Consider the following 15695-nt stretch of genomic DNA (forward strand, 5'->3'; position numbering starts at 1 on the left):
TTTTGAGCTATTTTACTGACTTGAGCGTCGAAGGGTCTTCGCTGGAGCCACCTATGGTGAGACTTATTTTACAGATCTTTCTTTTTTTGACATCGAGTGGAGCCCAGCACCATCTCACTCTAAACTCTATCATCGCCCTTCGTCTTGATCTTAACTATGTGCACCTTCTCCAGCATCGACACATCATTCTTCGGCAATCCCGCAACTTACTGATAGGTGTAACTCCTAATCGGCTTCAAATTGACTATCGACTACCTGTCGGAACAAGACCGCAACATCGGGCAATATAGATGTATTTGTTAGGATCTAAGAGTACTTACATGCACAATAGAAACGATCAAACAAATGGAGTTGATGGTGAAGACATTGCCACAACACACACATATATACATGAGCCACACACACACACACATATATATATACATGAGCTAGACTATAATAAGATTGATTGAGGACTCATATCCTGTCAGATCATAACTTTATAATGGGGGTCCTGCATCAATGATTTAAACTATTGGATATGATCTATTACCTCAAAATTACTTGCATACAAAAAATCATATGATTTGGAGACCTCTAGCACATGCATCAAGTAGTCGAAAATTAGACAGTCCAAATTAAATTAAATTAAATATATTTTTGGTTACTTGATGCATAGGTTAGGGATCTTCATTCTTCAAATTATATGATTTTAGTATGCAAGCAATTTTATAATGATAAATCACATCCAACAGTTTGAATTATCGATACAAAATCCCCATTTTCTAGTTTTAATCCGATCTTATCCAAATTTGCCCTTTTATATATATATATATATATATATATAGTTGATTTTCAATTTAAATGCTTTATCGTGTATTGTAACACACTAGCATGACAGAAACTTGCCATTTTTATATTCACTTAATGCATAAATTGGAAACCATCAAAATATATGATTTTTGGTTTCCTGACATTATTAGTAGTATAGATTATGATCAACTATGTAAATTTTTAATTGGATGCCCTATTATTGATGTTTGGAATTAAGAGAAGTAGATCCCTCTCATCTCAAAAGAGTCATAGTCCATCTCTCTCTCTATGTATATGTATGATTCCTTTTTAGTTTAGTAGAAGTAACAAGACAAACACTTCCACAAACAATAGAAATTGCTTGGTTTTTGGATTTTGTTTTAAGCACTAAGCTGGAGCACCTTTGAAATTACTTAGAGGGAGAAGAAGAAACCTGTGTTATGGTGAGGTCCATGGTGAATCAAGACTAGAGTTGCACGACCATGGCATTAATATGGAGTGAAACTCGAGAGCAGAGATGCATCCTCAAAGTTCCCAAGAAATCAGATATATGGAAGTAGAGAGATGTAGTGATACAGAGCACTTCACCGTAAGAGGAACATAGCTTTTGTTTCGGGGTCCTTTTACCAATGCAAGCGTGTAATGCATGGTCCCTGTGGTTGGACTTATACCTGAATATAGAATAGCACTCCTTTATCTAAAAATCCCAGTACAAACTAATAATGACTTGGCCAAAGGAAGTCCTTAATGTCCATGTCCAAGAATATTGGAATGCCAATTTATGGGTCCTGGTAATATAATTCCTTTTCTACTTTGTACCCTATGTTTCACACCCACTATTTGGGTAGTCACCCAACAGCCAAGTGCACCGTAGGTAGCAGCCAAGAGATTCTCTTGGCACCCAAAATTCTGAGAAGTAGCATGCAAACATGACTTCCCTATGGAACATCCTGCTTTTAATATAATATGTCTCAAAAAAACTATTATCCATGCAACAAGATATTGTCTTCGATTATGTTTTTTACCTATCACATTTGTCTGTCAAAACGTTAAAGAGTGTTGTCACACCTCCGACCCGAAATTGTGAATCGAGGGTCATGGCAACCGCCGCATACTTATAGAATACTTTTCCCATAAGCATGCAAGGCATCTCATCATGATATCTTCACAAATAGTTAAATAAATTTTTCTTTATTCAATAATCAAACCTTGGTTCAAATAACAAATCAAAACTAAGTGTTCAAAAGAAAGTAACTGTCTGACAAAGTCAATACTAAAAACAAAACTAAAGGTCTTGAATCAATTCTGAGAGAATCCTAAATCAATGAGTTAACTCCATCTCTAATCGCTCTCCCAACCGAAAACCCGCATCATGCTAATTTTTCGGATCTGTAAGAAAAACATAAAACTTATCATGAGCTAAATAGCCCAGTAGGCAGTGTATACCTTTAATCGAATAATCAGACAAATAATACTATGCATAACAAATCAATATGTAATTTCATGAATTTCATAATCATACTGTCAATCATATATAAAAGTCAATTCATCATAATTTCTAATTATGCCTTTCTTCTTAAATTCATCAATTTCTTAAATTCTTCTTACCAACCATGACTATGACCACATTATCCCTGTGGCAGGGTCATAATACCGCGTATCTGCTTGCGGTGGGCTGCGAATCATCTGGCAGCCAAGTCCTTTGGAACCACTGGTCTAACTGACGGTTTTGTCGCTGGTCTATCTGGCGACATGTCGCTGGTCTTACTGGCGACGTAAACCCTCAGGACAATCAATTGCCAACGTATATGCCCCCATTGGCGGGGTCCTCAACACAGTCAGGTTGTCAATTTCATATTGTCTTCCAATTCATATATTATTTTCAAGAATAATAAAATTAATTGATATTCGAATCAAATCAATTATAACATTCTTTGAGATCATATATCATCAAAATAATTGTTCTACAAATAACTTCAATCATAAATAATTTTCTACAATTAACTTTCATCATAAATAATTTTCAATAATTATTTCAATAAATAATTACAATCGCAAGCATGCATAAATTTATTTAATTCATAATTTACCAGATAAATTCAGTAAAAGTAAACACTACTTACCTCAAAAGAAAGTCCAAACTAAAAATTCTAGGGATCTCGAAAATCCTTCTCAGAACCTGATACGTCAAATATCATATTTTAAATCAAATTTTCATCAAATTAAAAATAACTAAATTATTAAAATCTAATGTCTCCACTAGGATCAATTCGTCGACACCATCCCGATTTTCGAATTAACCCATGGACACCCTAATTTTATTTTTATTTTTATTGCTAATTTTTTTTTTAATAATAAATTAATTCCATAAATCCTATGATCTAGAGAGAGAAAGAGAGAGAGAGAGCAAAGAGAGTTTCTCTCTCTCAGCCCCTTTTTCTTTTTTTCTTTTCTTTTCTTTTTCTTCTTTTTCTTCTTTTCTTCTTTTTCTTCTTCTTCTTCCCGCGTCGGAACAGAGGACTCTTGTCCTCAAGCCTCAATCGGCCGTTCGGGCCGTGGCTGCCACGGCGGAGGCCGACGGCCGACGGGCCATCTCCCCCGATCACGGAGGAAACAGGGCCGGCGGTCAATCCCGATCGCCGGTGCCGGAGATTTCAAGGAAAATAAGCTAAAAAACAGAGTCTGTTCCCGACCAAAAATCGACGACGCTCGTCGCCGGCCACCGCGCACAAACGCACGGGGGAAAGAGGAAGGAAGGGAGGAAAAAGTGAAGGACTTACCACGACCTCCTGGGACCTCGTCGGAGAGAAAACACGGCGAGGAACCAACTGCGCCCGCGGCTCTTCTTTGGGAAAATCGGAGAGAAAGAGGGGAAGAAAAGACCGATGAATCGATTCTAAAGAGAGGGAGTCTTCTTATAGGAATTCCTAGGACTCCGAGGGGTTTTAGGAGTTCGATCTTTGCTCGGATTTCGCCGAAGAAGGAGACTCCTATCGGGAGTCTTCTTCCCAGTATAGAATTCCTCTATTTTTTTTTTTTTTTTTCTGTTTGGGCTTTTGTGGGCTGAAACGGGTTTGGGCTATAACATTTTTCACCCCTAAAAAGAAATTTCGTCCTCGAAATTTTTCATACCTGTAGTCTCGAAGAGCTGGGGATATTTTTGCTTCATTTCTTCCTCTAGCTCCCAAGTAGCTTCTCTTTCTGAATGTCGACTCCACTGTACCTTGACATAAGGAATGTTGCGACGTCTCAGCACCTGTTCTTTACGGTCTACGATCCGTATCGGGTATTCTTCATATGTTAGATCCTTCCTGGCTTGTACTGGTTCAAGTTCCACGATGTGACTTGGATCTGGTAAATATTTCTTTAACATAGAAACATGAAAAACATTATGTACTCCTGCAAGTGAAGAGGGTAAGGCAAGTCGATAAGCCACCTCACCAATTCTTTCCAAAATCTCAAACGGACCCACATATCTGGGATTCAATTTGCCACGAATGCCAAATCTTGAGATTCCTTTTGAAGGAGATACTTTGAGAAAGACATGGTCACCGACTTGAAATTCTAATTTTCGTCTCCTGTTGTCTGCATAACTTTTCTGTCTGCTTTGTGCTGCCCGAAGTCAATCTTTAATTAATTGAATCTTCTCGACTGCTTGTTGAACAAGTTCGGGACCCAATATTCTTCGCTCACCAACATCATTCCAGTGAATCGGTGATCGACATCTTCTACCATATAAAGCTTCGTAAGGTGCCATTCCAATGCTAGCCTGATAACTGTTATTGTAAGCAAACTAAATCAAAGGTAGATGCTCATCCCATGAACTCTTCATATACAAAATACAGGTTCTCAACATATCTTCTAAGATCTGAATAGTTCTCTCTGACTGACCATCAGTCTGTGGATGAAAAACTGTACTGAAGTTCAATTTTGTTCCTAATGCCTTGTGTAAGCTCTTCCAAAACTGTGAAACAAATCTGGTGTCTCGATCCGATACGATGGTCACTGGAATTCCATGTAATCTTACAATTTCTTTCATATATAACTTTGCTAGTCTTCCCAAGGTAAATCCAACTCTAATTGAAAGAAAGTATGCAGACTTTGTCAATCGGTCCACAATCACCCAGGCTGCATCATGTTTACTGGGAGTCTTTGGTAATCCAGTTACAAAATCCATAGTGATATGTTCCCACTTCCAAACTGGAATATCAAGAGGTTGAAGTAGTCCCGCAGGTCTCTGATGTTCAGCTTTAACTTGTTGACACACCAAACATTGAGCCACGAATTGAGCGATCTCTCTCTTCATATTATTCCACCAGTATATTTCTTTTAAGTCTCTATACATCTTGGTACCTCCCGGATGAACTGTATAACGGGTCTGATGTGCTTCCTGAAGTATTTCATGCTTGAGTGCTGAAACATTGGGTACGCAAATCCTGTTTTCGAACCTTAACGAACTGTCTTCATGTATCTTGAATTCAGATTGAACACCAGCTTCCACTGAATTTCTTATTTTTATTAATTGTGGATCATCATTCTGGGCAACTGAAATTCTTTCAACGAGTGTTGGCTGAACCCTCATGTTGGCTAACCGTACTGTTGAGTTATATATTCGGATGTCTAATTTCAGTTTTTTTATATCCTTTAACAATTGACTTTGGTGTGTGATTAAAACCGCCAAATTTCCCACAGATTTCCTACTAAGGACATCAGCAACAACATTAGCTTTTCCCGGATGATAATTGATTGTTAAATCATAATCCTTTAATAGTTCTAACCACCTTCTCTGTCTCATGTTTAATTCTTTCTGTGTAAAAATGTACTTCAAACTCTTATGATCAGTAAACACTTCACACTGCGCACCGTATAAGTGATGTCTCCAAATTTTTAGGGCAAAAATCACTGCAGCTAATTCCAAATCATGTGTCGGATAATTCTGTTCATATGGTTTCAATTGTCTTGAGGCATAGGCTACTACCTTACCATGTTGCATTAATACACAGCCGAGTCCCTTTTTAGATGCATCACTATATATTGTGAAACCTTCATCTTCTGTTGGTATAGTAAGGATAGGGGCTGACACTAATCGTTGTTTTAATTCTTGGAAACTCTGTTCACAATCTTCAGACCATTCGAATTTAACCCCTTTTTTAGTAAGACGAGTCAAAGGTGCAGCTATGCGGGAAAATCCTTCTACAAATCGTCTGTAATATCCTGCCATTCCCAGAAAACTTCGAATCTCAGAAATATTTGTAGGTCTGTTCCACTGCATCACAGCTTCCACTTTTGCTGGATCCACAGAAATTCCATCTTTAGATACGATGTGTCCTAAAAAGGCTATTTTGTCCAACCAAAATTCACACTTCTTAAATTTGGCATAAAATTTTTCTTTCCTCAATATTTGAAGTACACACCGTAAATGTTCTTCATGCTCCAATTTACTTCTTGAATATATCAGGATATCATCAATAAATACGACAACAAATTTATCAAGATAAGATCTGAATATTCTGTTCATTAAATCCATAAAGGCTGCTGGAGCATTGGTTAACCCAAAAGGCATCACTAAAAATTCATAATGTCCATAACGAGTTCTAAATACCGTCTTTGGTATGTCCTCTGTTTTAATTTTTAACTGATGATACCCTGAACGAAGGTCAATTTTAGAAAAGACTTGAGTACCTTGCAGCTGATCAAACAAATCATCAATTCGGGGTAGAGGATACTTATTTCTGATAGTATTTTTATTCAATTCTCTATAGTCGATACAGAGTCTCATACTACCATCTTTCTTCTTCACAAATAAGACTGGAGCTCCCCAAGGAGATACACTAGGCCTTATAAAACTTTTATCCAATAAATCCTGTAATTGATCTTTTAACTCCTTTAATTCCATAGGGGCCATTCTGTAAGGAGCTTTGGAGATCGGATTGGTATTAGGTGCCAACTCAATAGTAAATTCAATCTCTCTATCTGGGGGTAGTCCGACTAAATCATCAATGAATACATCCGAAAATTCATTTACGATAGGAATATCCTGTAACTTCAATTCATCATGTTCTTTATTCTTTATTGATACTAGGTAACCTCTACATCCCTTTCTTATCATCTGTCTAGCTTGTTCAAGTGAAATAATACGTGGAGGGGTAGTTCCTGTACTTCCATCAAAACTAAAAGTTAATTCTCCCGGTATGTGAAAGTTCACTCTCTTTCCATAACAATCCACAGAGGCATGATAAGTAGCCAGCCAATCCATTCCTAGAATGACATCGAAATCATGCATATCCAGGACCACCAAATCTGTCGGTAATTCTCTTTCTCCTATCTTGATACTACATGACTTGCACACACTTTCGGTACTCAAAATACCACCAACTGGTGTCTCAACATATAATTTGATTTTCATGGGTTCACAACCTATATCATGCTGTCTAATAAAAGTAGTGGATATAAAGGAGTGTGTAGCACCAGAATCAAACAAAACTGAAGCATGAATACCAGATACAGGAATGGTACCTGTTACCACAGCATTGGAGGCCTGAGCATCCTGTTGTGTGAGTGCATAGATTCTTCCTTGTGTTTTCGGCCTTTGACCTCCGTTCTTTGCTTGTGTTGATCTATTTTCGTCCATCTGGGGGCAATCTGCAATCTTGTGTCCTTTCTATCCACATCTAAAACACGAACCGGTATTCCATGGGCAATTAGAAGTCTCATGCTCTCTTCGGCCGCATCTCGAACATCTAGCTGCCTCATTCTCACGATTCTTATCAGTTGCTGGCTTCTTTGCTGGAACCTTATTGTTCTGGTTTCGTCCTTGAGTTCCATTAAACCTATTTCTCTTCTTCTGATTCTGTTCACACTCCGCATGAGCTTCATTAGCTTCTCTCTCAATTATTAGAACTTTGTTCACAACTGAGGCATAGGTAGTTAGCTCATAGGGTACAACCTGTCTCCTGATTTCTATCTTCAGTCCCATTTCAAATTTGTGTACTCTGTCTTGCTCAATCTCAACTAGTCTCGGAACAAATTTGGCTAACTCCGTGAATTTGGCTTCATATTCTGCAACGGATCGTTACCCTGTCTCAGGTGAATGAACTCCTGTTCTTTCTGTATTCTGACACTTCGGGAGAAATACTTGTCAAAGAATTCATCTCGAAATCTCTCCAAAGTAAGTGGTATCCCATCGTGCTCATATTTTTGTTCCAGTATACGCCACCAGTTGTATGCCTCGCCTTGTAACAGATATGCTGTATAGCGGATCTTCTCTTCATCGTGGCATTCTTGCACGACGAAGGCCTTCTCCATTTCCATAATCCAGTTATCTGCTTCCAGTGGCTCGATGATCCCTTTGAAGGTTGGAGGAGCTAGCTTCTTAAATTCGACGATATTGTTTCTCTGCATCGGATGTTCTCCATGTCCAGGTATCGGTGGAAATTGCTGACGTGGCTGTGCATGTTGTTGTTGCAGTAACTGTTGCTGTGTTTGAACTACTCCGATCAGAGTTTGCATTAGTTGAGTCATGTTCGGCTCCTGTACTGTCGGAGTATTTCCGGTAGGATCATGGATTCCCTCCTGCTGAGTTGTGCCACTGTTTAATTGGGGAGTATTATCGCCAAGTGGATTTGATGTCCCTCCTACCGCTCCTTGAGTATTCCTTGCTCGTCGTGGAGGCATATTGACCTATGTTAGATTTGAGATAATAACTTATCCTTAATAAGGTTATAACTTGTGACAGGTCAAATCATAATCATCATAACTAACCTTTCAATTTCCTAATGTCTATCCATCACTCGCTCACTTTATTCTACATGTCTCTATCTATCTACTTATGCTCTGATACCATATTAATTGTCACGCCCCCGACCCGAGATTGTGAATCGAGGGTCATGGCAACCGCCGCATACTTATAGAATACTTTTTCCATAAGCATGCAAGGCATCTCATCATGATATCTTCACAAATAGTTAAATAAATTTTTCTTTATTCAATAATCAAACCTTGGTTCAAATAACAAATCAAAACTAAGTGTTCAAAAGAAAGTAACTGTCTGACAAAGTCAATACTAAAAACAAAACTAAAGGTCTTGAATCAATTCTGAGAGAATCCTAAATCAATGAGTTAACTCCATCTCTAATCGCTCTCCCAACCGAAAACCCGCATCATGCTAATTTTTCGGATCTGTAAGAAAAACATAAAACTTATCATGAGCTAAATAGCCCAGTAGGCAATGTATACCTTTAACCGAATAATCAGACAAATAATACTATGCATAACAAATCAATATGTAATTTCATGAATTTCATAATCATACTGTCAATCATATATAAAAGTCAATTCATCATAATTTCTAATTATGCCTTTCTTCTTAAATTCATCAATTTCTTAAATTCTTCTTACCAACCATGACTATGACCACATTATCCCTGTGGCAGGGTCATAATACCGCGTATCTGCTTGCGGTGGGCTGCGAATCATCTGGCAGCCAAGTCCTTTGGAACCGCTGGTCTAACTTGCGGTTTTGTCGCTGGTCTATCTGGCGACATGTCGCTGGTCTTACTGGCGACGTAAACCCTCAGGATAATCAATTGCCAACGTATATGCCCCCATTGGCGGGGTCCTCAACACAGTCAGGTTGTCAATTTCATATTGTCTTCCAATTTATATATTATTTTCAAGAATAATAAAATTAATTGATATTCGAATCAAATCAATTATAACATTCTTTGAGATCATATATCATCAAAATAATTGTTCTACAAATAACTTCAATCATAAATAATTTTCTACAATTAACTTTCATCATAAATAATTTTTAATAATTATTTCAATAAATAATTACAATCGCAAGCATGCATAAATTTATTTAATTCATAATTTACCAGATAAATTCAGTAAAAGTAAACACTACTTACCTCAAAAGAAAGTCTAAACTAAAAATTCTAGGGATCTCGAAAATCCTTCTCAGAACCTGATACGTCAAATATCATATTTTAAATCAAATTTTCATCAAATTGAAAATAACTAAATTATTAAAATCTAATGTCTCCACTAGGATCAATTCGTCGACAGCATCCCGATTTTCGAATTAACCCATGGACACCCTAATTTTATTTTTATTTTTATTGCTATTTTTTTTTAATAATAAATTAATTCCATAAATCCTATGATCTAGAGAGAGAAAGAGAGAGAGAGAGAGCAAAGAGAGTTTCTCTCTCTCAGCCCCTTTTTTTTTTCTTTTCTTTTCTTTTTCTTCTTTTTCTTCTTTTCTTCTTTTTCTTCTTCTTCATCCCGCGCCGGAATAGAGGACTCTTGTCCTCAAGCCTCAATCGGCCGTTCGGGCCGTGGCTGCCACGGCGGAGGCCGGCGGCCGACGGGCCATCTCCCCCGGTCACGGAGGAAACAGGGCCAGCGGTCAATCCCGATCGCCGGCGCCGGAGATTTCAAGGAAAATAAGCCAAAAAACAGAGTCTGTTCCCGACCAAAAATCGGCGACGCTCGTCGCCGGCCACCGCGCACAAACGCACGGGGAAAGAGGAAGGAAGGGAGGAAAAAGTGAAGGACTTACCACGACCTCCTGGGACCTCGTCGGAGAGAAAACACGGCGAGGAACCAACTGCGCCCGCGGCTCTTCTTCGGGAAAATCGGAGAGAAAGAGGGGAAGAAAAGACCGATGAATCGATTCTAAAGAGAGGGGGTCTTCTTATAGGAATTCCTAGGACTCCGAGGGGTTTTAGGAGTTCGATCTTTGCTCGGATTTCGCCGGAGAAGGAGACTCCTATCGGGAGTCTTCTTCCCGGTTTAGAATTCCTCTGTTTTTTTTTTTTTTTTTTTTTTCTGTTTGGGCTTTTGTGGGCTGAAACGGGTTTGGGCTATAACAGTGTGGTTTTTTTTTTTTTTTTGAAAAAAAAGAAATATATCTCAGAACATGATAAAGTTACCATTACCAGTAATAACATTTTCAGACTTACGCTAGAATCAAATTTGAAAGTGTTAAATCCTAATGTCGATAGAATAAAACAAAAATTCTATTAGAGTTTACAACTCCATATTTTGGTGGTACAGTTAAAAAAGCATTCGAAATTTTGGAGCATAAAACTATCATTTGACAACACACTGCTTCTAGTCCTCCCAGGGAAAAACAACTCTGGAAATGCAGTCTTATTCGTTCAACCATGCGAAATTCAAATACTATCTTAAACAAATATTTTCAAATACTACAGCTGAAAATTATTGCTTGAAATGGTAGCCTTGCTGCTCTCAGCATCAATCCTAGCTCTTTTGCAGGAAGGCGAAGCCACCAACTCAACGTCACTTGAGACATCATTCTTCGCCAGATCGGAAAGCATGTCATCTTTCGTTAAGTCTTCATCCAAACTAACCAACAGTTTATCTGATGAGAACGGAGCTGAGGTTCCTTCAGTCGCAATCCCTTTTGTCATTGACATGGACTGGGTAGCATGAAAAAATGCTTCTCTTACTTTGTACTGATCTTCCATAAACTTCTGCAGACAGCGGCCATTTTCTTCAGTTTGTAGCTGCAATTTCCTAAGAATCTGCCAATAGATCATAATAATATAAGTATACTGCCTTAAAAAAAACCCATCTGTAATGACTTATGCAGATATATATAGACATTAAAGTTCTACTTTATTGTGGATTCCACAAGTCTCTGCCTTTTCTTTTCTAGATTCTTATTTCTTTCTTATTTGTTTATTTTTAAGTAATCATTGTTACTTCCAACCAAACATCAACCTATTCCATTATGTGTCTATCATGCATCCAATAAGGGCCTCAACCACATTGGCACAATAGTACTGCCACTGAGGAGATACAACAATGATGAAATCTAAGAGCCCAGCTTATGCAGATAATAACTCCCAAGCCACTGATCCGAGGATATAAAATGGTCCCTAGGAGCTTGGTTGAGGTATTACTCTACCAGCCAAAGCACCCAAATTTCATGCTAAGTTTGCTATATAGTAATATGTAAGTTCGGTCTGGGCATGAAAAGAGTTCATCCAGATGGTATCAAGTGGCACATGCTGTGGTTATTAGTATGAGAAGTGAAGAATAAAGTTGCCATATCTAAATCAAATAACTGATCCAGAGCATATGGAATTATTTATTATCCAGCCTGTCAAATGCTCATGGAAAATTCAGCGTTTCGATCAAGTAAGCAGAATAATGCCTTGAGCATGGAACAATGCCTATCTAGCAGAGTGTAAAAGCTCTTTCACATGTTCTTTACTTTCTTTGAAAGTTATTTTTTAGTGCTATACAAAGAGCACTTTTTGGTAAATAACCTCTTTGCAGAATTGCCCTCAGAGATGTGCTTGACGTCACCACCACTTTCAAGTTGTAGTACTAGATATATTTAGCCATGATACGTTGGTGAAAACTATAATTCCAGGTTGTCATGTAATTTCGCTGATGTAATTTCAACTCCTGATCAGTACTATTCAAATCTTTAAGGTGGTTTACAAGAAAAGTGAAAAAAATTCCAAGCATCTTCATCTTTGAAAACTTCACCTAAATTGCAATGTTATGCTCCAGCAAAAGTATAGAAATAAGCATAAACATGCACATGCATACAGATAGGAGAATGAGACCTTCAGTTGCTCATGGAGTGCCTTTTGATGCTCCCATTGCGTGTATAGTGTTTCTGATTCTTTTGAAGACCTGTAGCCAAATGAAATAGTTTGAATTCACTACATGATTAAGCAGGGCATGCATTACTCTCTCAAAAATAGCAGGGAAGGCGTTAATTATGACACATAACCCACTATTTCTATATGAATATCAAATTTTATACACTAAATAGCAATGGAAGAACATAAAATCAGCAAGTAGAATGGTAATGAAGATACACAAAGATCAGAGATCAAAAGTCCCCGTGCGAAAAAGGCCTGCATAAAGCCTACTAACATTTTTGGAGCCCCACTGTCCTCAGTTGCATTCCGCCTCTTTCCTTCCAAGCAAGAAGGCCTCTTATCTGAAAAATCATGATCTAATCAGGTCACAACCACATTTAGACATCCAGTATCAGAAAGACCAACAGGTACAATAGAAATCATAAACTGTTTAATAAGTGATCCACATGTAAAGGTGATTCTTTTTCAGTAAAGGTAAAATATTCTTCTTTTAGAAAAATATTCTAAATTGCAATGCTTCATGCTATTGTTAGAAGAATAACACCATAGAAGAATGACAAGCAACCCAGCAGCTAAGCCTCCCTAAAAAATTGACTCAAGTAAAAAGGTTGTGAATAAAAGCTTAAAATGCTAATATAAGTAGAATAAAATACAAAGACATGTTGGGTTTGCAGATAGACAATGTGTCTGCAACTTGTTCTTTTTGATACCAGCAGATATTTTAAATTCCCAGAAAATATTTTCTTCATCAAAGCCTGTAAGCTGCTAAGTGATGCCAGATATTTCAATTCCATTGGCAATTTCTTCAGCGTAATGCCCATGACTAGCAATATTTCATGTCAGTTTATATGCACAGCTTTTTTTCATCCAAAGCAGCATTACAACTATAATTCAAGTTGAGCTGGCACTAAAGAACTTAAGTCCTTGATAAGATCAAACTCAAAGGTACTCTACCATTAGTTAGAGCTAAAACTTTGTCGGAACAACGAAAATGCATGGAAGAGATCCTACTTACCATGCATAAAATGCAGACACACTTACCTACACATCAATGTACTTCCAGCGATGTTTCTGCTGCTCCAGGTGTGAACACAAGTTTATGTTTGGATCATGAACTTATACATCTGTAATTCTAAAGGGATATTGTACCTTGTCAGTAGCTCCTTTTGTCGTATTACACAGTCAAAATGGGGAAAAGGCCTTCCTATCAGTGAGTTTATTTCTTCACAATCATGTAAACACTAATAGACTGTCCTTGTTTAAACAAGATTTGCTATTTAGGTTCTCTTTAAAAAGCCCATGTGTTTACTTTAACTGCATACCCTTTAAATTGTTTGAAAGATTTCAAAACCTACATCGGATATAGAGTTCCAGAGTTCCAGTTTAAAAAGACAACGCCGTACATTCATGATGCGATCAGAGCAATATTTGCGTGAATACTTATGCAGATGCATTTAGTTGGTAACCGTGTTGTCAAGTTACCTTCTGTGCCTTCTGGCTGATATCTTTGAAGGCGGTATTTCTGTGAGAAAAAGTTTACCATCATATACTTCAAATCTGAATATTATGGACCTAATAAAGTTCCTCGTGTGCGTAAATGCCAAGGAAATGTATACCTGCAAGTGGCTTTTGACATGGTATATGGTTAGTCCCTGCACACCCATTTCAATTAGAATGCTTTTTGGGGTTGCTCCTGCATTTTAGAAAAAAATTGTCTGCATCATTCTTACATGCGCAAGTTATGCCTATGAACTGCATACTCACGATCTGCACCCCCAAGGTCTTTGACAGCTTGTACAAAGGATTCATGTAGCTCCTGCGTCCAACGCATTCTTGACTTGTAACCAACATTGACACCAGTGACTTTGGCTTCTTGGTTGACGCCAGTGACTTCCTGGAAAAGATTAATATTACTTATTTGGGCTGTGAAACTACAGAGGCACAGAGACATTAACTGAATTCTGATAGTAAGTTGTCATTCATAGGATCACCCGAAGTACACATGATTTACTTACATATCTATCTGGATTTCCATTGCCGAGAATGATTTGATTTGGCTGATCAGACTCCAATTGCCACTCCACTTGTTCAGCACTTGGAAGGATATCATCCATATCTCCTGGAATTTGTGCATCCTCATTTGGTTGGTAGGTCCAACCTAAACCCGGTAGTGAAGTGGGAGCCAAAGTCTGAATTGAGGAACTTTGAGCCTTTGATAAGAGAAGCTGGGGAAGGGCAACCATGTTGCCACTATGTGGATATTGTTCTAACACTGATGAGGAGGATGCAAGTGGGTTGGTGTAACATATAGAAGGTTGCGAACAAATATTTGTGGATTTTGTCAAAGTTGATGATGAGGAGGTTAAATTTGGTAGACTATGACATTGGTTTAAACCATCCTGATGAATCAAAGTGACAAGTAATGGATTGCAAGGCTGTTGATAGGATTCGATTTCAAGAAAATCTGACATTGTGGTTGGAAAATTTTCCTCATTCAAGCCATTCGGACCATTCCACTTTATTGGTGTATTGAAAACAGGAAGAGATGTAGTCCTTTCCGTCCCAAACATGCTACTTCCTACATTTCTGCTTGCATGATAACTCATGGTGATAGTGTGAACTATGGAACAAGCAGATCAACTGCAGGTGTTGGGCTCTATATTTTGCTGCTGAAAATCCTCAGTCTAGCTTATTTCTCCTGGTAGAATAGTGGTTGCTTTGCTAGCATAAACAGATCGATGGGATATTTTTGATAAAAAGTTAACTACAAAGAGAAGAGCATCTTCCTTATAATTTAATTTCTAGTAGCAAAGTAAAAGGACCAAACTTATTGGGTGTATTGAGAAACTGGAAATAGGACAGTACTTATTGGGTATATCTAGGAACTGGAATATTTTGTAGAGAAGTTATAGGGTTCATACTAAGATATTTTACTCAGCTTTCTGTTCTTAAAATTTGACTACCTAGCATTCCATCTCCAACGCACAACAAACTGAGAAAATTTATACAATACTTTCCAAGACCCACCTTAACATAATCCCCTTTTTGCTAAAATAGAATGATTAAACTCAGAAGCAAGGCTTTAGCCAAAGATCCATGTAGTCTAGTTCAATGATTAATTGCATAGATTTATGCCATGGTCCCCATCAGATGGGCATCAATCAGCAATTAGGCAGTTACTGTACAAAGAAAGGGGGAATAAACAGAAGTTAGCTGCTCTTATGACTTCATGTGGACATGCAGGGAATGTAA

At 37.9% G+C, this 15695-nt stretch overlaps 1 protein-coding gene across 1 annotated transcript; it reads right to left on the reverse strand.

Annotated features, from left to right (window-relative positions):
• Positions 1–10772: 10772 nt before the first annotated feature.
• Positions 10773–14478, reverse strand: LOC105053021 (uncharacterized). Its single transcript, XM_073245137.1, has 6 exons — positions 14459–14478; positions 14174–14337; positions 14060–14095; positions 12718–12784; positions 12402–12471; positions 10773–11345 (listed from the first exon to the last, which is right to left on the reverse strand). The coding sequence occupies exons 1-6, from the start codon at positions 14476–14478 to the stop codon at positions 11007–11009; spliced, it is 696 nt and encodes a 231-aa protein (XP_073101238.1). The 3' UTR covers positions 10773–11006.
• Between the last annotated feature and the right edge of the window lie 1217 nt (positions 14479–15695).

This window comes from Elaeis guineensis, chromosome 10 (genome assembly GCF_000442705.2).
Source record: "Elaeis guineensis isolate ETL-2024a chromosome 10, EG11, whole genome shotgun sequence".
Lineage (NCBI taxonomy): Eukaryota > Viridiplantae > Streptophyta > Magnoliopsida > Arecales > Arecaceae > Elaeis > Elaeis guineensis.